This window comes from Pristiophorus japonicus, chromosome 7 (genome assembly GCF_044704955.1).
Source record: "Pristiophorus japonicus isolate sPriJap1 chromosome 7, sPriJap1.hap1, whole genome shotgun sequence".
In the NCBI taxonomy this organism is placed as follows: Eukaryota; Metazoa; Chordata; class Chondrichthyes; family Pristiophoridae; genus Pristiophorus; species Pristiophorus japonicus.
The window spans coordinates 237,230,674-237,254,626 of NC_091983.1; the positions used below are offsets into that span (position 1 = coordinate 237,230,674).

The 23,953-nt window shown below is 52.3% G+C and overlaps 1 protein-coding gene across 1 annotated transcript in view; it reads right to left on the reverse strand.

Moving 5' to 3' along the window:
- LOC139266963 (netrin-G1-like) overlaps positions 1 to 23,500 on the reverse strand; it is a 40,820-nt gene extending 17,320 nt beyond the window's left edge. The window contains exons 1-3 of the mRNA XM_070884602.1: positions 23,405 to 23,500; positions 20,597 to 21,413; positions 2,748 to 3,391 (exon numbers count right to left, since the gene is read on the reverse strand). Coding sequence (XP_070740703.1) covers positions 2,748 to 3,391; positions 20,597 to 20,839 — 887 coding nt within the window. The 5' untranslated portion in view covers positions 20,840 to 21,413; positions 23,405 to 23,500. The remainder of the gene's footprint in view (positions 1 to 2,747; positions 3,392 to 20,596; positions 21,414 to 23,404) is intronic.
- Between the last annotated feature and the right edge of the window lie 453 nt (positions 23,501 to 23,953).

Below are 23,953 nucleotides of genomic sequence, written 5' to 3' on the forward strand. Positions count from 1 at the left end.
AAGAGCGTCTTAAAGGAGAAAGAGGTGGAGAGGCGGCGATGTTTAGGGAGGGAATTCCAGAGCTTAGGGCCCAGGCAGCTGAAGGCACGGCCGCCAATGGTGGGGCGAAGGGAGTGGGGGATGGACAAGAGGCCTGTGTTGGAGGAGAGCAGAGATCTCGGAGGGCTGTTCCTGGTGCTGAAGGAGAGCAGCGATCTCGGAGGGCTGTTCCTGGTGTTGGAGGAGAGCAGAGATCTCGGAGGGCTGTAGGGTGGGAGGATGTTACACAGATAGGGAGTGGGAGAGGCCAAGGAGGGATTTTTAGACAAGGATGAGAAATTGTTGTTGTTGTTGCGATTTGGAAAGGCCCAAAGTGCTGTGACGGTCTCTGTGCCGTGAAGCGTGAGAACGCTGGTCTCGGTGACTCTGTGCTAACAGCATCGAGCCGCAGTTTAACTCACTGCGAGGGTGAAGCTTCACAATCCGCAGATTGTACGTTGCACATTCAGCAAATTGTCAGTTCTGGGCACTGTTTGCTGAACTAAGCAGATACCCAGACAGTTCCTTGGAGTCACATTAACGGCAGCGTAAACATTTTACTGCTCCTGTTCTCTAATTAGTGTCTGAAGATTGTCCTCGGCTAAAAGCTGGAACGAGCCTCCCAGAAGCTGAGTGTGGAATAATGAGGGAATGGCTCCGAGCCCCGGAGATTGTGTGATGGGAGAATGGGAACTCGCTGACCCAGACTGAATATAGATCCAACACGAAGGAAGCCTTCAGTCACAATCATTCCTCAAATCAGGGAGGGCTTGGAGCGAGTAAATAGGGAGCAACTGTTTCCAGTGGCAGGAGGGTCGGGGACCAGAGGTCACAGGTTGAAGGTAATTGGTAAAAGACCCAGAGGGGAGATGAGGAGAGTTTATTTACGCAGCGAGTTGTTGTGATCTGGAATGCGCTGCCTGAAAGGGCGGTGGGAGCAGATTAATTCGTAACTTTCAGAAGGGAATTGGATAAATACTTCAAGGGAAAGATTTGCAGGGCTATGGCGAAAGAGCGGGGAGTGGGACTAATTGGGTATCTCTTTCAAAGACCGGCACAGGCCCGATGGTCTGAATGGCCTCCCCCTGTGTTGTGTGATCCTCTCACTCTCTGAATCCTGATCAGACTGGAGCTCGGCAGTGTTGAGAGTAAAGGGACAGACTCTGCTCGCTCCGTGCTGCTCGATTGGTTGAACACTGAGCAGGAACTCGCTGACTCATCGCCAGTCAGCCAGCAGGACTGTGAAAGCTCGCTAATGGGCCCATCGACAGGGGCAGGGGGAGCTGGCACAGTGCTGGTCTGTGCCCACTGTCGCAGGGCCATTCAGGAAAGCTCAAACACCCGACACAGGGGCAGCTGGCGGTGCCCAGTGGGCCAGGGGAGAGATCCCCATCTATCGCTGTCAAACCTCCCCAGTTACCCAGCGTTCACACAGGAACAGGAGGAGGCCACTCAGCCCCTCGAGCCTGCTCCACCATTCAATGAGATCATGGCTGATCTGTGACCTAACTCCATTCACCCACCTTTGCCCCATACCATTGGCTAATAAAATCTATTAATCGCAGATTTAAGATTAACAATTGGTACAGCATCAACTGCCGTTTGTGGAAGAGAGTTCCAAACTTCTACCACCCTTTGTGTGTAGAAGTGTTTCCGAATTTGACACCTGAAAGGTCTGGCTCTAATTTTTAGACTATGCCCCTACTCCCAGAATCCCCAACCAGGGAAATAGTTTCTCTGTATCTACCCTTTCAGTTCCCCTTAATATCTTGAACACTTCAATCAAATCACCTTCTAAATTCTCGGGAACACAACCCTAGTTTGTGTAATCCCTCCTCGTAATTAGATGTTGGCCCTGATAGACTGCCCTTCAGATGTTCATTGAAATTGTGTGTCAGATGTTTATTCCGATATAGTGCCCTCCAGATGATAACTGATAGAGTGCCATGCCAGATGTTATCCCTGATAGAGTATCCCAGATGTTAGCTCTGATAGGGAACACCAGCTATTTGCCCTGATGGAGTATCACCAAGTTGATAGACTGAGAGTATCCCCCAGATGTTGGCCCTGATAGAGTTCCCCAGATGTTGCCTTGATACAGTGTCCCAGATTTCTCCTTGATAGTGCCCCCAGATGTTGGCCCCGTGGGTGCCCCCAGATGTGCACCCAGAAAGCGTGCTCCCGATGTTGGCCCCGATAGCGTGCCGCCAGATGTTGCCCTGTGAGTTCCCATCGGATGGTGACATTGGGTGCCCCAGATGTTGACCCTAAGCCCCGCCAGATGTTGACCCTGTGAATGCCCTCCCAGATGTTGGCCTGTGAGCCCCCAGATGTTGACCCTGAGTGTCCCAGATGTTAGCCCTGTGAGTGCCCCCCAGATGTTGTTCCTGTGAGTTAACCACAATGTTGTCCCTGTTACCACCAGATGTTGTCCCTATGAGTTACCCCTAGATGTTGCCCCTGTGAGTTACCACCAGATGTTGCCCCTGTGAGTTACCCCCAGATGTTGGCCCTGTGAGTGCCCCCAGATGTTGACCCTGAGTGCCCCAGATATTGACCCTGTGAGTTCCCCCCCAGGTGTCCCTGTGAATTACCCCCAGATGTTGGTCCTGTGAGTGCCCCAGAACGTGGCCGTGTGAGTGCCCCATATGTTGGCATGAGACACGACGCCTCCTGCGTGTGAAGTGTGGGGTCAGCGACTCTGGCCAGAAGGGGCGAGGAGCTCTCACCGGCCACGAATGTCCAGGTTGGAGATGGCGTAGAAGTATTTGGAGAGGTTGTGCTGGTCAACACTGGTGGCCCCAGTGGCCGGCCGGAGCAGCCTGACCCGCAGGTCGGTCAGGGTGAAGAAGTCCCTCAGGTCCTTGGTGGTGTCCAGCTGGCCGTACAGCGAGGCCATGTCCTGGAGACGGGGCCCCCCGAACAGGGCAAAACGCTCCTGGATCTCGAAGCGGACCATCTTGTCCACCTTCCACACGTAGCCCCTGGAGTACTGCTCCGTGCAGATGATATCCAGCACCGAGGCCGGGCTCAGATCCCGGGCGCTTCTCGGCTCCATCCCGAAGGAGGTGAGGCAGTCGGCCGCGTAGAACTGGTAGGGTTGCCACGTCCGGCCATGGTCCAGAGACTTCTCCAGGACCATCTGCTCCGGCCGGCCCGACTCAAAGGTGATGACTATGTCCTCGGTCAGCTCGATGGTCTTGCCCCAGGACAGAGTGATATTGATCAGGAGGGGCTCGGGGAAACTCCTCCAGGAGATGCTTTGCCAAAAGGTGTTGGGAATCCGCCCCTCATCATCCAGCATCAGCTCGGGCGGGTGTGCGAGCTCGGGCATGTGAGCATCACACTCGTTGTTGCACATGTACGGGTTCTCCTGGAAACAGAGACGGAACAACACGGGTTAGATACAGAGTGAAGCTCCCTCTACACTGTCCCATCAAACACTCCCAGGGCAGGTACAGCACGGGTTAGATACAGAACAAAGCTCCCTCTCACTGTCCCATGAAGCACTCCCAGGGCAGATACAGCACGGGTTAGATATAGAGTGAAGCTCCCTGTACACTGTCCCATCAAACACTCCCAGGGCAGGTACAGCATGGGTTAGATACAGAGTAATGCTCCATCTGTACTGTCCCATCAAACACTCCCAGGGCAGATACAGCACGGGTTAGATACAGAGTAAAACTCCCTCTACACTGTGCCATCAAACACTCCCATGGCAGGTACAGCTCGGGTTAGATACAGAGTAAAGCTCCCTCTATACTGTCCCTTGAAGCACTCCCAGGGCAGGTACAGCATGGGTTAGATACAGAGTAAAGCTCCCTCTAAGCTGTCCCATCAAACACTCCTAGGACTGGTACAGGACAGGTTAGATACAGAGTAAAGCTCGTTCTACACTGTCCCATCAAACACGCCCAGGGCAGGTACAGCACGGGTTAAATATAACCCCAGGTCTGGACGGAACACTTCTGTGCTTTAGAATTGAACCTGGGGAAAAAATAGCAGAGGCACATATTTAATAATTAGTTATAAAAAGGTGTCGTACCTGAGGATGGGAAGATAGGGAACGTAATATTTATATTTAAGAAGGGAGATAGAGCATGTCCAGGGAACTGAAAACCGGTCAACTTAATATCGGTGTTGAAGAAATAATGGCATCCTTACTAAAGGAGAATATAGAAGAACATTTAGAAAGCAAAAGTATAATAATGAATAGTCAGCATGGACTTCATAAGAACATAAGAATTAGGAACAGGAGTAGGCCGTCTAGCACCTCGAGCCTGCTCCGCCATTCAACAAGATCATGGCTGATCTGGCCGTGGACTCAGCTCCACTTACCCGCCCGCTCCCCATAACCCTTAATTCCCTTATTGGTTAAAAATCTATCTATTGTGATTTGAATACATTCAATGAGCTCGCCTCAACTGCTTTCTTGGGCATAGAATTCCACAGATTCACAACCCTCTGGGAAAAGAAATTCCTTCTCAACTCGGTTTTAAATTGGCTCCCCCATATTTTGTGGCTCTGCCCCCTAGTTCTAGTCTCCCCGACCAGTGGAAACAACCTCTCTGCCTCTATCTTGTCTCTCCCTTTCATTATTTTAAATGTTTCGAAAAGATCACCACTCATCCTTCTGAACTCCAATGAGTAAAGATCCAGTCTACTCAATCTATCATCATAAGGTAACCCCCTCATCTCCGGAATCAGCCTAGTGAATTGTCTCTGTACGCCCTCCAAGGCTAGTATATCCTTCCTTAAGTAAGGTGACCAAAACTGCATGCAGTACTCCAGGTGCGGCCTCACCAATACCCTGTACAGTTGCAGCATGACCTCCCTGCTTTTGTACTCCATCCCTCGCGCAATGAAGGCCAACACTCCATTCGCCTTCCTGATTACCTTCTGCACCTGCAAACTAACTTGCCATCTGCGTGGAGCCTTTCCTGCGCCTCTTGCGGACGAGGTTGACGGGATTGGCTCTGCAAGGGCCGGGCGTGGAGGTCGTCCTCTCGGCTTACGCCGATGACGTGCTCCTCGCGGTAGAGGATCCCGCTGACCTGCGGAGGATGCGTGAGTGCCAAGAGATTTACTCGGCCGCATCCTCCACCAGAATCAACTGGGAGAAATGTTCCGGACTCCTGGTGGGTCAGTGGCGGGTGGACTCCCTGCCGGAGGAGCTCAGGCCTTTTGCCTGGAGCATGACCCATCTCCTCTATCTGGGAGTCTACCTTAGCCCCGACGAGGGAGCCTGGCCGGCGAACTGGCAGGAGCTGGAGGCCAAGGTCGTCGCTCGCCTAGGGCGCTGGACAGGACTGCTCCGAGTGCTGTCCTTCAGGGGTCGAGCGCTAGTCATAAACCAGCTGGTGGCCGCAATGTTGTGGTACCGGCTGGTCACTTTGACCCCTCCCCCTGCGTTTGTCGCCAAAATACAGAAGAAGCTGGTGGACTTCTTCTGGAACAACAGGAAGCACTGGGTCTCTGCTGCGGTCTTGAGTCTCCCGCTTGAGGAAGGCGGTCAGTCGTTGGTGTGCGTCAGCGCCCAGCTCGCGACTTTCCGTCTTCAGACCCTGCAGAGATACCTTTACGTCGAGCCCCCTCCTAGGTGGTGCGCTCTGGCGACGTATTTCTTCCGCCAGCAGCGCGACCTCAACTACGACATGCAGCTCCTGTTTGTGAACTTGGGGGGTGTCAGGACCACCCTCCGGGACCTCATCAGGGTCTGGAACAAAGTCTCCACCAAGCGCAGCTCTCCGCCGGCTGGAGTGGCGGCTGTCCTGCAGGAGCCGCTGCTCGGGAATCCGTACCTCCACGAACGAGGTTTTATGTGGCGGTCGGAAGAGAGGGCTGTGGCTGGTGAGGTGACCAGGGTCAGGGACCTGCTCAATGGCGGAGGAGCGGGCTGGATGGCGCCTAAATTCAGCCGACGTCCACCACGCAGCCGAAGCCATCGAGTTGCTAAAAACAGCTTTGGGCCCTGACTCTGTTAGGTGCATCGAGGAGGCTCGAGCATGTGTGGAGATCCCGTCGGAACTGACCCCCGTCCGGACGGAATTCCTCATTGGCGCCAAATCCCGGAACCTCCCTCGGGGGCCGGCGCCTCACAACTTGAGCCGCCTCGGGGAAATCCCCTCCGTGCCTTTCAGTTCCGCGCGGAGGGGTTTCCTGTACGGGCTGCTCCTGTACACTCTCAACTTTGCCATCCTCGCCGACTGTCCGGACACGCCATGGCGTACCATCTTGCCGTCCGGAGGAGGCGGGGGTCCCCGATGGAGGGCACTCTATGCGGGAGTCCTCCCACTATTCATCGGGGACTTGGCCTGGAGGGTGGTGCATGGAGCAGTGCCGTGCAACAAATTTTTAAGCCGGTTCACGGACTCCCAGGCTGCCTGCAATTTCTGTGGTCTGGAAGAGTCCGTGTTCCATGTTTTTATGGAATGCACGAGGTTGCAGCCCCTGTTTTATTATTTGAAGGGGCTGCTCCTGAAATTCTGGCTGCACTTCAGTCCCACTCTCCTGATCTTTGGGCACCCTGTGCGGAGGGGAGCGGGTAGGTCCGAAGGCCTCCTCGTAGGACTGCTCCTGGGCATGGCCAAGGGTGCCATCAGCCGGTCCAGGCAGCGGGCGGTCGAGGGGGTCATTCAACCTGACTGCCTGCCTCTCTTACATCCGGTCCAGGGTGTCCTTGGAGATGGAGCACGCGGTGTCCACCGGTACGCTCGCGGCCTTCCGCGAGAGGTGGGCACCGGAGGGACTGGAGTGCATCATCACGTCCGGCAACCAAATTTTTATTTGATTTTACGTTTTAAAGTTTAATTTGTTTTAATTGCCGGTGCTTTTAGTGTCCCCCTCCCCTTTTATAGGGGGCACTGGAAAAAATGTGATTTTAGCGCCCAAAAAAAAACCAAAAAAAAAGAAAAAAAAAAGGGGCCTTGTAAATGTCTGCTGTGTCATCCACGGCAGGTGGCACGGTTTAATGTTTTTTGTTTTGCAGATAAACTCCAAAAAGAGTTTCATGCACAAGGACCTCCAGGTCCCTCTGCACTGCAGCATGTTGCACTTTCTCCCCATTCAAATAATATTCCCTTTTACTGATTTTTTTTCCAAGGTGGATGACCTCACATTTTCCAACATTGTATTCCATCTGCCAAACCTTAGCCCATTCGCTTAACCTATCTAAATCTCTTTGCAGCCTCTCTGTGTCCTCTACACAACCCGCTTTCCCACTAATCTTTGTGTCATCTGCAAATTTTGTTACAATACACTCTGTTCCCTCTTCCAGGTCATCTATGTATATTGTAAACAGTTGTGGTCCCAGCACCGATCCCTGTGGGACCCCACTAACCACCGATTTCCAACCAAAAAAGGACCCATTTATCCTGACTCTGCTTTCTGTTAGCCAGCCAATTCTCGATCCATGCTAATACATTTCCTCTGACTCCGCGTACCTTTATCTTCTGCAGTAACCTTCGTGTGGCACCTGATCGAATGCCTTTTGGAAATCTAAATACACCACATCCACCATGCTCGTTATATCCTCAAAGAATTCCAGTAAATTAGTTAAACATGATTTCCCCTTTATGAATCCATGTTGCGTCTGCTTGATTGTACTATTCCTATCTAGATGTCCCGCTATTTCTTCCTTAATGACAGCTTCAAGCATTTTCCCCACGACAGATGTTAAACAAACTGGCCTATAGTTACCTGCCTTTTGTCTGCCACCAGAGTCCAGAGAATTTTGGTAGATTATAACGAATGCATCTGCTATAACTTCCGCCATCTTTTTAATAACCTGGTATGCATTTCAAAAGGGAAAGTCTTGCTTGACCAACCTCATTGCATTCTCTGAAGAGGTAACAGAGAGAGCAGACAAGGGTAATACATTAGATATAATTTATCCAGATTTCCAAAAGAACTTCGATAAGGGACCACATAATAGACTAATGAATAAGGTCAGAGAATGCAGAGTCAGGGAGCCAGTAGCAGAATGGATAGCTAGCTGGCTTCAGGACATAAAGCAGAGAGTCGGGGTAAAGGGCAGCTATTCAGAGTGTCAGAAGGCAGAAAGTGGGGTCTCCTCATCTCCCCTCTGTACTTTCACCAATCACCTTCAATCTGTGCCCTCTGGTTACCGACCCTCCTGCCACTGGAAACAGTGTCTCCTTATTTACTCAATCAAAATCCCTTCATGATTTTGAACACCTGTATTAAATCTCCCCTTAACCTTCTCTGCTCTGAGGAGAAAATCCCAGCTTCTCCAGAGTCTCCACATAACTGAAGTCCCTCATCCCTGGGACCATTCCAGTAAATCTCGTCTGCTCCCTCTCCAAGGCCTTGACATCCTTCCTAAAGTGTGGTGCCCAGAATTCGACACAATTCTCCCGCTGGGCTCTGCCTCCACCACCCTTTCAGGCAGTGCATTCCAGATCCTAACCACTCACTGCGCAAAAACAATTTTCCTCATGTCGCCTTTGGTTCTTTTGTCAATCACCTTAAATATGTGTCCTCTGGTTCTCGAGCCTTCCGTCAATAGGAACAGTTTCTCTCTATCTACTCTGTCTAAACCCCTCATGACCATGAACACCTGTATTAAATCTCCCCTTAACCTTCTCTGCTGTAAGGAAAACAATCCCAGCTTCTCCAGTCTCTCTTTGTAACTGATGTCCCACATCCCTGGGATCAGGAACGAGCCCCAGCCTGTTCAGCCTTTCCCCATAGTTAGATCCTCTCAGTTCCCCAATTATCCTTGGGAATCGTTTTGAGCAAAATAAAATGGATTGTAAAGAGACCAGGGAGCTGATATTTGGACAGATTTCTGACATGACGACATTTTGGACGTTTTCTTTGTTGAGATTTTCCAAAGTTCATGTTCAGTGAAAGAATCTTCGACCTCTGACCTCTGGAGATAGGAAAATGAGTCTCACTGCAGCTGACTGTTTGGGTTAGAGAGAGAGAGAAAGGGCAAGAGTTTTGTGGGCGGAATGATTAACGGGAACTTGTCTTTTTATCGTCTGTTGTGAAAACAGTCCCTTATTTGTGCTCAAGCCATATCCCTGGGTCTGTGGGCCGAATGATGCTTCACCTCAGGCTGGTTTGTGAGGGAGCAGTCAGAGGTGGCAGGGCTCCCTCGTGGTCACTTCAGGTCATTGACCTTCCGCGGTAAAGCAGCGATGGACACAGCGGCAGCTCCACATGTTGTGATCTGGAATGCGCTGCCTGAAAGGGCGGTGGCAGCAGATTCAATCGGGAATTGGAGAAATACTTGAAGGGGAAAGATTTGCAGGGCTCCGGGAAAGAGCGGGGAGTGGGGTTAATTGGGTAACACTTTCAAAGAGCCAGCACAGGCACAATGGGCCGAATGGACTCCTTCTGTGCTGTATCATTCTATGATGCTGTGATTCTAAGTCGGGACACTGTGTGACTCGAGGGGAACTTGGAGGTGATGGTGTTCCCAGGCACCTGCTGCCCTCGTCCTTCTAGGTGCTGGAGGTGGCGGGTTTGGGAGGTGCTGCTGAAGAAGCCTTGGCGAGTTGCTGCAGTGCATCCTGTGGATCGGACACACTGGGACTCTGCCTGACATCGGCAACACAGAATCAGCCCGACATCCTTTTCCAAATGATCAGACAGCTCACCTGTAACATCCTCATCCCCAGCAAGTGGCTGTTGCAGCAATCAATAAAACTAATGTGTGTGATAAAGATGGAGAGCGCGGCAATATACAGAGATCATAGAGATTAATGAATCTACAATCGTCACAGCATCGACTAAAGGCAGTGACTAAAGCCGCATATTGGATTGGTTATTTTTAATACTCAATGTAGAAGGAATGGAGTAACATTAGTACCAGAATCCTAAAGCTGTGTAAAGTATGAATGAATAATGGAACGGTGCAGATGTGACGTGCTCCTGAAATGCCGTGTCCTCGGGACATAATTAACAGCACCATGCCCCAGCGCTACAACTGACCTCCGACTGCTCCATCACTGTGTGTCCCAGGCCGTGGTCTTTGTTGGTGAAGGCACCATAAATGTTCAGACTCAGGTCACCAGCCATGCCCGGCCCATCCAAACCTCGCTCACCTTCTGGTTCCCTACTCAGCCTCACCCCTCCTCACACTACCCTTTCTCAAGACTTCAGCCTCAACCCTAATCTGAGGCCCTTCTCACCTCATCCCACCGTTCACACATGCACTGTGAGCAGCCACGCAGATTCAAATGCACGTTTGCACACATCCACACAGCAGCAGCTATTCAACTATGGAAGACACATGTGGCACACGATGAGCTGCACACTCACTCACACCTTCTTGTGCTTCTTACTGCAGGTGAAACTAGCTCACAACAGGAGAGAGCAGCAGTGCACCGGTGGAGGGGAGCCTGACATACAAGCCCTCAGTGACGTGAAGGAGCGAGTGTCCATCCCCATGGGCACACCAGTTGGTGCGGTAGTGGCCGGAGAAGCAGCGCCCCCTGTGGACCGTGACGGTATGTGTATGCCCTTTGGCATTTCTGTGAGATCCTTGACCCTTGACAGCAAGCGCCGTGCACTTCGACTGACGGGGAAGATGATGAGGAAGGTGAGGAATGTGTGGTGTCTGTGTGGGACCCTCCATCAGTTGCATCGAGTGGGGTCACCACCTTGGTGGAAGAGCCAACATTCCTGGGCTTTGAAGAGCCTGAGGCTCCTGAATCCAGTGGCATGCAGCAGCGCCCAGAGCGAGGGGAAGCTCGGGGGCCATCGCCCCGGCGAGTGAGTCGGCCTATCAGTCCTGCTCAGAGACAGTCAGACGTGGACCTGGACTTGGAGGCTATGTTCAGAGAGTCCACGCAAATGCACCGCGAGCCAATGGGTGCATTGGAGAAGGTCCCGCAGAGCATGGATACACTTGCACTGAGGTTGGGGGAGACCGCCTCAAGCATTGTCCCTGCCTCTCAGCAGTTCAATGAACCCATCCTTGCCCATTTACAGAGGGAGATGGACTCAACCAGCGACAGTGGAGTCGCAGAGGGGAGAGCGCGTGCCATGGTTGATGTGGCAGCAGCTATCGCATCACAGACCCAAGCCACGCAAGGTCTTTGTGATGTGATACTGTCAATGATTGTGGCAACAACTCTCAGAACGCTGCGTTTGAGACTCAGGCTGTCCTGAGTCAGTCACAGAGTGATGCCATGCAAACACTGACTGCTGCCATCCTCTCTGTTCCCCACAGTCCAACGGGGAGGTAACGGTGCCGAAGCAGGCCAGTAATCCGCGCTCCCACATATTGCTCCGGATATTTGAGGCTCCGCCCTGGGGGAGGTGGCAGTGGGCCGTGGGAAATGGAACGTGTTGTCTTTGCTCAAGATGACAGCATTCTGGCTCCCACCATTGCCATTCTGCCTTTGCACCTGCCGCGGTCTACACACCAGCCAACCTAGACTGCTGCCGCCGATGCTGAGGTGGTGCAGTCCGCAGCCGGGCCTTCCAGGCCCAGAGCTGGTCCAATGTATCCTACTCGGCCATCTGTAGTGTCTGTTACACACACAGCAGCCCTCAAGCAGCCTTGCTGCAGGCACTGGGGCAACATTGAGGAGGAGCAGGAGGTGTGGGAGGAGGTTGAGGTAAGGGGTAGCAAATGCCAGAGCTAGTCTCAATAAAAACTTTAGCCACAATGGACAGAAGGCCTCACCCTGTAAATATCCATGGCATCACTCTGTATTTGTCACGATCTGGCCTGTTGACGCCTGCTATTGTTGTAAGTGTATGTGCCTAATATGGCACATGGATACTGTTGTGGAATGACAAATGGCAGGGGCCTGTGTACAGATATTGTTGATGTTAATTGTGTGTTATGGTGTTTCAAGGGGCTGTTGTTAAATGTTTATTAGTTGCTGGTCAGAGGTTGTGTTGTGTTGTTGGAGAACCGATGTATGATGAGCCGCTGACATGTGGCCCTTGTATCGGGAGCAGTGCCACGGTGTCTCCTCCGTGGCTGCTGCACCTCCTCCTCTGGCTGGCCAGTCGGGGCCTCGCCTGGCTCCTGTTCCTCTTTCTCCTCCTCCTGAGTTGGGGCTGCACTCCCCGCTGGTAAGGCCTGGGCCCTCATGATGGCCAAGTTGTGCAACATGCAGCACACCACAATGAATAGCGACACCTGTTGAGGGAAGTATTGAAGGCTGCCTCCAGAGTGGTCCAGGCTTCGGAAACGCTGCTTGAGCACCCCTATTGTCTGCTCGATGATGTTGTGAGTGGCCGCATCTTGGATCTTTGGATCAAGACCGCTCAAAATGGAGGAGAAGCATCCGAGAAGGCGACGAACACATCGAGTCTCTTTGCCGGGAGGATGTGGAAGCCAAGTACAAACATCAGAAGGTGCGTACGACAACCCAAGCACCCCACCCACCCGTCCCTCTAACCACCATCTACCCCACCTGTGACAGAGACTGTGGATCCCACATTGGTCTCATCAGTCACCTGACAACTCATTTCAATGTGGAAGCAATTCATCCTCGACTCTAGGGGACAGCCTAAGAAGAAGATAATAATTAAACCTCACCATACAGCCCAGGGAGAGAGAGACATAAGAGGCTCCTGCTGTGTGTGGCTGCATCAACGGGGGAAGGGAAGATATTTCAATATAAGGATCATGTATTACAGAAACTGCTCCTGCAACACTGGAGCATAAACGGAGCATCTTATAAATCATTGTTCCTTCTCAAATCCACTCATCCCTTGACATTTATTTCGGGGGTTTAAGTGTTGCTGTCTCGCATTTACACTGTGTGGTGTGACGAAGAGCCTGTCGTTATCACTAACTAAACCACTCGCTGTCAGCACGGTTCAGTCCCCTGGTTAATGATGTTAATTAGTGTATTATTGAGTGCAGAAGTTGGTGGCTCCATAAAGTACAATCCCACAGATTGCTGTCACTTCCCATCACCCAGTAATCAGGCCCTTTGTTGGAGTTAATGTTCGAGCAGAGTTGCTCAGTTAGCAGCATTTAGTGGGCCAGTGCTGAGCTGAAAGATTACATAGGATTACATTTAGGATTACATCGGATACACGGCACAGAAACAGGCCATTCGGCCCAACCAGTCCATGCCGGTGTTTATGCTCCACTCGAGCCTCCTCCCGTCTTTCCTCATCTAAATCTATTCCTGTCTCCCTCATACGCTTGTCAAGTTCACCTAAATGCATCTACACTATTTGCTTTAACCGCTCCCTGTGGTAGCGCGTTCCACATTCTCACCACTCTTTGGGTACAGACGTTTCTTCTGAATTCTCTATTGGATTTCTTGCTTCTCTCTGTATCCACTCAATCAAAACCTTTCATAATTTCAAAAACCTCAATTAGATCACCCCTCAGCATTCTCTTTTCTGTTCATCCTTTCCTGATATGTATACCCTCTCATTTCTGGTATCATCCATCTCCCCACGGCCCACAGTGGGTCAGGGAGAGAGTCCTCTCCCCACGGCCCACAGTGGTTCAGGGAGAGGGTCCTCTCCCCACGGCCCACAGTGGGTCAGGGAGAGGGTCCATCTCCCCACGGCCCACAGTGGGTCAGGGAGAGGGTCCTCTCCCCACGGCCCACAGTGGGTCAGGGAGAGGGTCCATCTCCCCACGGCCCACAGTGGGTCAGGGAGAGGGTCCATCTCCCCACGGCCCACAGTGGGTCAGGGAGAGGGTCCTCTCCCCACGGCCCACAGTGGGTCAGGGAGAGGGTCCATCTCCCCACGGCCCACAGTGGGTCAGGGAGAGGGTCCTCTCCCCACGGCCCACAGTGGGTTAGGGAGAGGGTCCATCTCCCCACGGCCCACAGTGGGTCAGGGAGAGGGTCCATCTCCCCACGGCCCACAGTGGGTCAGGGAGAGAGTCCTCTCCCCACGGCCCACAGTGGGTCAGGGAGAGGGTCCATCTCCCCACGGCCCACAGTGGGTCAGGGAGAGGGTCCTCTCCCCACGGCCCACAGTGGGTCAGGGAGAGAGTCCTCTCCCCACGGCCCACAGTGGGTCAGGGAGAGGGTCCTTTCCCCACGGCCCACAGCTCAGGGAGAGGGTCCATCTCCCCACGGCCCACAGTGGGTCAGGGAGAGGGTCCTTTCCCCACGGCCCACAGTGGGTCAGGGAGAGGGTCCTCTCCCCACGGCCCACAGTGGGTCAGGGAGAGGGTCCTCTCCCCACGGCCCACAGTGGGTCAGGGAGAGGGTCCATCTCCCCACGGCCCACAGTGGGTCAGGGAGAGGGTCCTCTCCCCACTGCCCACAGTGGGTCAGGGAGAGAGTCCTCTCCCCACGGCACACAGTGGGTCAGGGAGAGGGTCCATCTCCCCACGGCCCACAGCTCAGGGAGAGGGTCCATCTCCCCACGGCCCACAGCTCAGGGAGATTGCCGTGAAGCCCAACTGGTTCAGTAATGTCCTTTAGGGAAGGAAACCTGACTCCGTACCCTGCCCGGGCCTATATGTGACTCCAGGCCCACACCAACGTGGTTGACTATTAATGACCCTCTGAAGTGGCCGAGCGAGACACTCAGTTTGTATCAAACCTGCTCCCAGCGGATCAATAAGGCGGCCCACCCCCACCTTCTCAGGGCAACTGGGGATGGGCAATAAATGCCGGCCATGTCAGCGATGCCCACATCCCCAGAATTAATTTAATAAAGGAACGGCGGTTTTAAGTCAACATCTTGCCAGGGAGCTCGATGGGATTCTACACTTTGGAATTTAATTACAAAGAACATGAGCCGGCAGAAATGAATGTTTGTTCAAGTTAATGAAACCCAGAACTCTGCACCTGGTGTTTGTGTCTAAACATTTCAGCAATGAGAAGACCAGAGGGAGGTTTCAGAGAAAGAAACCAGACTGGGGAAAGATTGAGAATCCGCAGCAAATCTTCAACCAGCTGTGGTGTAATCCCACATTATTGACCGGCCTGTGTCGATCGGCCCTTATAGACCACAGCCATCGTTCATTAAACACCCAGCTTCCAATTTTAAACCATCCGTCCCCAATGGGTGACCTCCTTCTAATGAAAGGTCCCCAATAAAGGGCCTTCTCCCCAAACTAATGTCCCCAGTGCCCCAGCCTCACGGAGACTCAGGGCTGTGAGCAGGTGTTCAGGGAACCCACCGACTGTCTGTCAAACCAGGTTCAAACAAACACTTTAATCCCAGGCTCATTTCAGCTCCGTCAGTCAGCAGGTTCCTGGGGGTGGGAAATAAAACAGGAGCTCGCAGACATATACCGCCGTCCGCCCCGCTCCCCACGCACTTCCACCCCGCCGCAAACTGACTGCACCGCCCGCAACAAAAACAATCTACAAAGAGCTGGATTTTGCTCAACTCTCCACTCCATGGATTGGGGCGGGGAAAATCGGCTCGCTCAGTGAGTGCGCCCCCTTTCGGTCGTGGGGCAAATTCGGCAACAGGGTGTTTCTGGTGAATGAGCCCGTGTAATGTGGGAGGGGAGGAGGGAGCAAGAGGGAGAAAGAGAGAGGAGAAAAAGAGAGAGCAAAGACTGAATTCTAAAGCGCCATTCACCAGCTCAGGATGAGAGCAGTGCAGCACTCCCTCAGTACTGATCCTCCGACAGTGCAGCGCTCCCTCAGTACTGATCCTCCAACAGTGCAGCGCTCCCTCAGTACTGCCCCTCCGACAGTGGAGCACTCCCTCAGTACTGCCCCTCCAACAGTGCAGCGCTCCCTCAGTATTGCCCCTCCGACAGTGCAGCGCTCCCTCAGTATTGTCCCTCCGACAGTGCAGCACTCCCTCAGTACTGCACTGAGAGTCTCGGCCTGGGTTTTGTGCTCAAGTCTCTGGAGTGGGACATGAACCCTCGACCTTGCCTGTCTGCCTCTATCTGTGTTTATAATGAAATTTGCGCATGGCCAATACAGAAAATGGGGAACAGAGAATAACAGGAGATGGAACCGAGATTCCTCATCATTCAAACTGCCTGATAGAAAAATCCATCCACTGATGACAGTGTCAGGGATCAGTCAGTCAGTGCCACAACAACAGTAAATCATTCTTCAAATATTCTCCTGTCTGAGCTGCTAAAGTGAGTGGAACATTGTCAGACAGCAGCGCAGTGAGGGAGCTCTGATCCAGGAATCAAGAGACTGGGAAAGTTTAATGTGCAGCCGGTTTAATGGGGACAGTGGGCAGTGAGTGAGATATTGGGCAGGGGGAGGATTCATGGGGATAAAGTCTATGGCCTCAGGTTTAATCCACTTCCTGTAGGCCTCTCCCAAACCCTCGATTTCCCATCTGAGTATTAAAGTTTTAGTCCCAGACCCAATAGAACGGACTGCAATATTACAAAGAGAATGTTTGGTTCATTCATCTGAAATCTTATCTGCTGCTCGCATCTGCTGAAAATAAACTCCCTTAAAACAGGGGCAATATCACAGAATCTCACAGCACAGAAGGCCATTCGGCCCATCGTGCCTGTGCACGCTCTTTGAAGAGCTGTTTGAACCTGCTTCAACTAAACTCCCTGAAAACAGGGAAAAATATACTTGATAAATTTGGGAAAAAGAATAAATTTGCAAGGCTATGGGGAAAGAGCAGGGAGTGGGACTAATTGGATCGCTCTCTCAAAGAGCCGGCACAGGCACGATGGGTCGAATGGCCTCCTGCTGTGCTGTGAGATTGTGTGAACAGCTGGCGGGGGAATGGATACAGATGTTAACAATCCCGAGAGGATCAGACACAATCTCCAGGCACCAGTTTACAATCAGTTCAAACTCAGCTTACAGAAATTACCCAGAAACTCCACGTTAACATTCACCAGCTGTCACCACTCGCTGGGATTTCCAGAATTGGTGATCGGATTCAGAAATAATTGGCTGTCAGACTTTTACCCGAGCAAGGCACAGACTGTGTTTCTACAGAAGTGATCACGATCCTCCCTTTAATTCGACTGTTCGAGCTAACCTCATAACACAGTCCCTCACCCCCTCACCCGTGGTCACACTGTGTCACTGTGCCCCATGTCCCATCTCTCTCTCCCCTCACCCCCGGTCACACTGTGTCCCTGTGCCCCATGTCCCATCTCTCTCTCCCCTCACCCCCAGTCACACTGTGTCACTGTGCCCCATCTCTCTCTCCCCTCACCCTCTCACCCCTGGTCACACTGTGTCACTGTGCCCCATCTCTCTCTCCCCTCACCCCTGGTCACACTGTGTCACTGTGCCCCATCTCTTTCTCCCCTCACCCCCTTACCTCCGGTCACACTGTGTCCCTGTGCCCCATGTCCCATCTCGCCACTACAATGAGGAGCTCACTCTGCCCGCAGTATTCCAGATGTGCCTCTCCCTCGATTTGTGCTCAGACACTGTGACTTTTGCTTTGCAGCACGAGAAACACTCAAATCAATGAACAAATTGGCACTGAAGTGGAATTGGAGGCGAATACTTTGAGCTGGTGCCAGAGATTAATCAAATTGGGGATTACAGACCAGCGGGAGATTCTATTTCCAACACGGAGATCGATGAGCATTAACTGGTGCCTTTTGGTCGAGAAGAACTAAAACAAACAATCATATACGCTCCATCACCAAGACCACCTATTTCCACCTCGGTAACATTGCCCATCTCCACCCCTGCCTCAGCACATCTGCTGCTGAAAACCTCATCCAAACTTTGTTCCCTCCAGACTCGACCATTCCAATGTTCTCCTGGCCGGACACCCATCTTCCACTCTCCGTAAATTTCAGCTCATCCAAACCTGTGCTGCCCGTGTCCTAACACACACAAGTCCTGTTCCCCATCACCTCTGTGTTCACTCACTGATGTTGTTTCCCAGTCCGGCAACACCAAAGTGTCAAGTAACATTTGTGGTCCACAAGTGGAAGGCAATGGTCATCTCCAACAAGCCAGAGTCCAACTACCTCTCCATGACATTCAACGGCATTACCATTGTTGGACCCCCTACTATCAGCATCCTGAGGATCACCAACGCCCAGAAACTTAACTGGACCAGCCACATAAATACTGTGGTACAAGAGCAGGTCAGAGACGAGTATTCTGCGGCGAGTGTCTCAGCTCCTGACTCCCCGAAGCCTTTCCACCACCTACAAGGCCCAAGTCAGGCGGGTGATGGAATATTCTCCACTTGCCTGGATGAGTGCAGCTCCAACAATACGCAAGAAGCTTCACACCATCCCGGACAAAGCAGTCCAAACACCACCTTAAACATTCTCTCCCTCCACCACCGGTGTACCATGGCTGCAGTGTTTAACATCTACAAGAAGCACTGCAGCAACTCACCAAGACTTCTTCAGCAGCACCTCACAAACCCATGGTCTCCATGGGAACACCACCATCTCCACGTTCCCCTCCAAGTTACACTGCATCCTGATTGGGAAATATATTCAATGATCCTTCATTGTCACTGGGTCAAAATCCTGAACTCCCACCCTAACAGCACTGTGGGAGTACCTTCACCACACGGACTGCAGCGGTTCAAGAAGGCAGCTCATCACCATCTTCACAAGGGCAATTAGGGATGGGCAATAAATGCTGGCCTTGCCAGCGATGCCCACATCCCAGGAACAAATGAAAAACTAAAGGATGTGCCTGGGACTGAGTCTTCCAGCAGGACCGGCAGTGTCTCCCTCTGCCCAGTCTGACAGCCCATGAAGGGATTGGAAGTGCGGTTCTGTGGATTACTAGTCCAGTCACAGAAGCCCTGCACCACCGTGCCCCGGTACATTCGATCACAACAGCTTGTGACCAGGAATTCGTGTCTTTGCACCAAGGTTACAGCCACAGTCTGAATACATTCTCACCCAGGGGTCTTTCCGTCTCACTCACCCACTCACAGTCAACACACAATCAGGGAACACAAGTTCAGGAGTCGGGACACATCGGGAAAGAAGGAGCGAGTACACCTGTCAAAAACTGTTACATATTAAAAAATGCAAACTGTGAGATAAAGGCCGATAAATTCAGCCGCGTTTTTAATCGGTGAAAGAAAAATTATTGCGATTTCAAAAAGTCCTTCATTGGCTGTGAAGCACTTTGGGATGTCCTGAGATGTGAAACTGAGACAGTAACATCTAGTGTGGTCTCACTGGGTCCGCGCCCTGTTTCACACACAGCTCTCACAATGGGATATGGAACAGCTGGAAGATTTACCTCAAAGACTCGTATTATTTTTATAACAGATTACTAATTGAGCTGGAGAATAATTCCCTCTGATAAACTGCATGTTCTGCAATAAATTATACATTTTCAATTATTGCTGAAACATACGGCTGATTATTAAACCAGGCGTTTCCCCTCGAACAATGATGTAGGAACCAATTATCCTGAGGAGATGATTCACTCAACAAGAGCATCATTAATATTTAGAAACAGGCTTGAATTTACATCTCAAGGACATATTCCCTACTGGAGATATTGGGCAGGGTTCAGACACAATGGGACATATTCCCTACTGGGGATATTGGGCAGGGCTCAGACACAATGGGATATATTCCCCACTGGGGATATTGGTCAGGGCTCAGATACAATGGGACATATTCCCCACTGGGGATATTGGGCAGGGCTCAGACACAATGGGACATATTCCCCACTGGGGATATTGGGCAGGGCTCAGACACAATGGGACATATTCCCCACTGGAGATATTGGGCAGGGCTCAGACACAGGGGTCAGGAGCTCCAGTGAGTGTTTATAAACATTCTACCTCCCTCCTCACATCTATTACTGTGTCTAATTTTACAAACACTGCCACCCCTTACGGTGCGACACTGGGAAGCAGCGAGTTTTGTGGTTTACGTGTCCTGACCTTTCCTGTTCAGTCCAGCAGTTTTACATCTCCTCACAGTTCCACGAAATGCAACTTATCAGACTGTTATTCCATCCCCATATCTCCTCCTTCACCAAGCCCGCCCACTTTCACCTCCGTGATATCATCTGTCTCTGCCACTGGCTCAGAGCTGTCCAGTTAGTCCCACTCTCCTGCTCCTTCCCCATAGCCCTGTACATTTCTCCTTTCCCAGTATTTATCCAATTCCCTTTTGAATGTTATTATTGAATCTGCTTCCACCTCCCTTTCAGGCAGCACATTCCAGATCATAAAAACTCGCTGCATTAAAACATTCTCCTCATCTCCCCCCCCTTGGCTTTTTTGCCAATTATCTGAAATCTGTGTCCTCTGGTTACCGGCACTCCTGCCACTGGAAACAGTGTCTCCTTATTTACTCTTTCAAAACCCTGCATGGTTTTAAACACCTCATCAAATCTCCCCTTAACCTTCTCTGCTCTGAGGAGAACAATCCCAGCTTCTCCAGTCTCTTCACATAACTGAAGTCCCTCATCACTGGAAACATTCCAGTAAATCTTCTCTGCATCCTCTCCAAGGCCTTGTCATCCTTCCTAAAGTGTGGTGCCCAGAATTGGACACAATACTCCAGCTGGGGCCTAACCAATGATGTATAAAGGTTCACCATGACTCCCTTGCTTTTGCACTCAATGCCTCTGTTAATGAAGCAAATGTAGGAGTTTGGATGGAATTCACTTTGATAAAGGCCGTTCAGTGAGCGTCCATTCACAGCGCGACACACAACAGAGGCTGTCTCAGAAAGGCTTCTACTCACCAGTGTGCAGTACATCTCGGGGATCTCTCCACACGTACTGTCGGAGGGATCTAAGCTGACCTTCAGTGACCTGGTGAGCAGGGCGGCCTCGGGATGGCAGGCCATGTAATCCCAACTCATGGCCTGGTCCCAGTGAAGCTGGGCCTTACACAGGTCGTAGTGACCCCAGGATTGGAAATGCTGCACGGCGAAAGACAGGGCCACCCAAAGGGCCTGAAGGGGCAACAAACCGGACAGACACATCGCTCCGACTGGACCCGCTCAGAGAGGGGCCATCTCGGTCCGTCTGGGGGTGATTCAGGGGGGCCCTGCACTGACTGGACCCGCTCAGAGAGGGGCAAACTTAGTCCGTCTGGGGGTGATTCAGGGGGGCACTGCACTGACTGGACCCGCTCAGAGAGGGGCGATCTCTATGCTTGCAGACGTTCCAGGTGTTGGGATTCCAGCTGTTTTCCCAGCATTGCTAGATGTTCTGGACGTTGGGATTCCAGCTGTTTCCCCAGTTGGTGCAGATGTTCTCGATGTTAACATTCCAGCTGTTTTCCCACTGTTGCCGCAAATGTTCCAGGTGTTGGGATTCCAGCTGCTTTTCCAGTGTTGGTGCAGATGTTACAGATGTTGGGATTCCAGTTGTTTTCTCAGTGTTGGTGCAGATGTTCCAGGTGTTGGGATCCCAGCTGTTTTCCCCCCAGCTGCCCGCTGTGTCAGACAGATGCTCTGATTGGCTGATCATTCAGTACTGGGAGCCAACGTGATGACTATCTCCTGACCAGAGTCTGTTTCCCATCGATCATCTCTTCCTTCTGCCATCAGTTCCCTGTGAGGAGAGAAATATAATCAATGCATTTCGGAACAGATGCTGCTCCTGACCTTCGACCCCACCCTCCAACTCCGCCTCCCATTAGCTGTAGCGTTACACAGAAATAATCACCAGTTGGGAATCACTGCAACCAATAGGAGGTGGCTAAATCACTCTCGTTAATATACCAAATGAAACAAATGAACAATTATGTTATTTTAGTGATGTTGGTTGAGGGATAAATATTGCTCAGGATACTGGGGAGTACTCCCCTGCTCTTCTTTGAAATAAAGCCGAGAGATCTTTGATGTGAAGCAGAGAGGGCAGACGGGGCCTCGGTTTACCGCCTTGTCCAAAAGATGGAGTGTTTAACAGTGCAGCACTCCCTCAGTACTGCCCCTCCGACAGTGCAGCATTCCCTCAGAACTGCCCCTCCGACAGTGCAGCATTCCCTCAGTACTGCTCCTCTGACATTACTGCAGTCGCTCAGTACTGCCCCTTCAACAGTGCAGCACTCCCTCAGTACTGCCCCTCCGACAGTGCTGCACTCCGACATTGCAGCACCCCCTCAGTACTGCCCCTCCGCCAGTACTGCACTCCCGCAGTACTGCCCCTCCGATAGTGCAGCACACACTCAGTACTGCCCCTCTGACAGTGCAGCACACCCTCAGTACTGCCCCTCTGACAGTGCAGCGCTCTCTCAGTATTGCACTGGGAGTGTCAGCCTGGATGCTGGGCTCGAGTCTCCGGAGTGGGAGTGAGTCAGCTCTTTCAGCAACATCTATTCTCCTTACTCCATCATCTCACCTCAAGCTCAGAGCTCACACTGGAAAGGCAAAATTATTCTACTGCCTACTTTAAAAAGTCGCCCCTTTAAACACTGACAGATTCTGTGTTTGGTGACCCTCCCACAGCCTGTTTTATGACACAAGGTGTTACTCTGGGCTGTGACTGATCTACAGACTAGTAACGGGGATATTTATAATCTATTTTCTATAATGAATTCAATGAGCTTTTACAAACTGCTGCACTGCGAGCAGGAATAGTCTCTGAATGTCTCACTTCCTCCCCCGTAATGCTGTTCCCCTTCAGCTCGAGCATCACAATCCACAGTCACCTTCTGGGACTGACGTCACTCCTCCTGCTCAAACCCCAACACACACTCACCATCTCCAGTCACACCCCAACACACACTCACCATCTCCAGTCACACCCCCAACACACACTCACCATCTCCAGTCACACCCACAACACACACTCACCATCTCCAGTCACACCCCCAGCACACGCTAACCATCTCCAGTCACACCCCAACACACACTCACCATCTCCAGTCACACCCACAACACACACTCACCATCTCCAGTCACACCCCAACACACCCTCACCATCTCCAGTCACACCCCAACACACACTCACCATCTCCAGTCACACCCACAACACACCCTCACCATCTCCAGTCACACCCCCAACACACACTCACCATCTCCAGTCACACCCCCAACACACACTCACCGTCTCCAGTCACACCCCCAACACACACTCACCATCTCCAGTCACACCCCCAGCACACGTCAACCATCTCCAGTCACACCCCAACACACACTCACCGTCTCCAGTCACACCCCCAACGTCTCCAGTCACACCCACAACACACACTCACCATCTCCAGTCACACCTGATTTACGCTCCTGTGAAGCGCCTTGGGATATTTTACTGGGTTGAGGCGCTCTATAAATGCAAATTGTTGTATAATGTGTTCCTTCATCGTACAGATTGCTGCAGCGCTCCGATACAATGCACAGCTCTCCTGTACAATGCCTGCAATCCTCAGATACAATGCACTCTTATCCAATGGAAGATTGCTGTTCTAGAATGCACACAGAATCGTCCTCTCCAATTCTCCAGCCCTCCGATACAATCCACACAGGAACCTGCCTGATCCCCGCGCCAAGCCGCCAATCGCTGCTGCAAACAGCAAGGCGATCCCGGGACAGAGTCTGACTCACTCTGGGGGAGATCAGCGAGCTCCGGGCGCGGCGAGATCCCGGAGACAGCTCCGCATTGCTCAGCAACAAGTCCAAGAGCCTCCTCAATGGACCGGAGGAGTTTAGCACAGAATCTGCCCTCAAGGGGAAGGAAGGAGGGAGAGGGAGAGGGAGAATGAGGGAGAGAGGGGGGGAGGGAGAGGGGGGGAGGGGGAGGGAGAGAGGGGGGGAGGGGGAGGGAGAGAGGGGGGGAGGGGGAGGGAGAGAGGGGGGGAGGGGGAGGGAGAGAGGGGGGGAGGGGGAGGGAGAGAGGGGGGGAGGGGGAGGGAGAGAGGGGGGGAGGGGGAGGGAGAGAGGGGGGGAGGGGGAGGGAGAGAGGGGGGGAGGGGGAGGGAGAGAGGGGGGGAGAGAGGGGGGGAGGGGGAGGGAGAGAGAGGGGGAGGGAGAGAGGGGGGGAGAGGGAGAGGGAGGGGGAGAGGGGGGGAGAGGGAGGGGGAGGAGAGAGGGAGGGGGAGGGAGAGAGAGAGTGAGGGAGAGAGGGAGTGAGGAAGAGGGAGGGGGAGGGAGAGA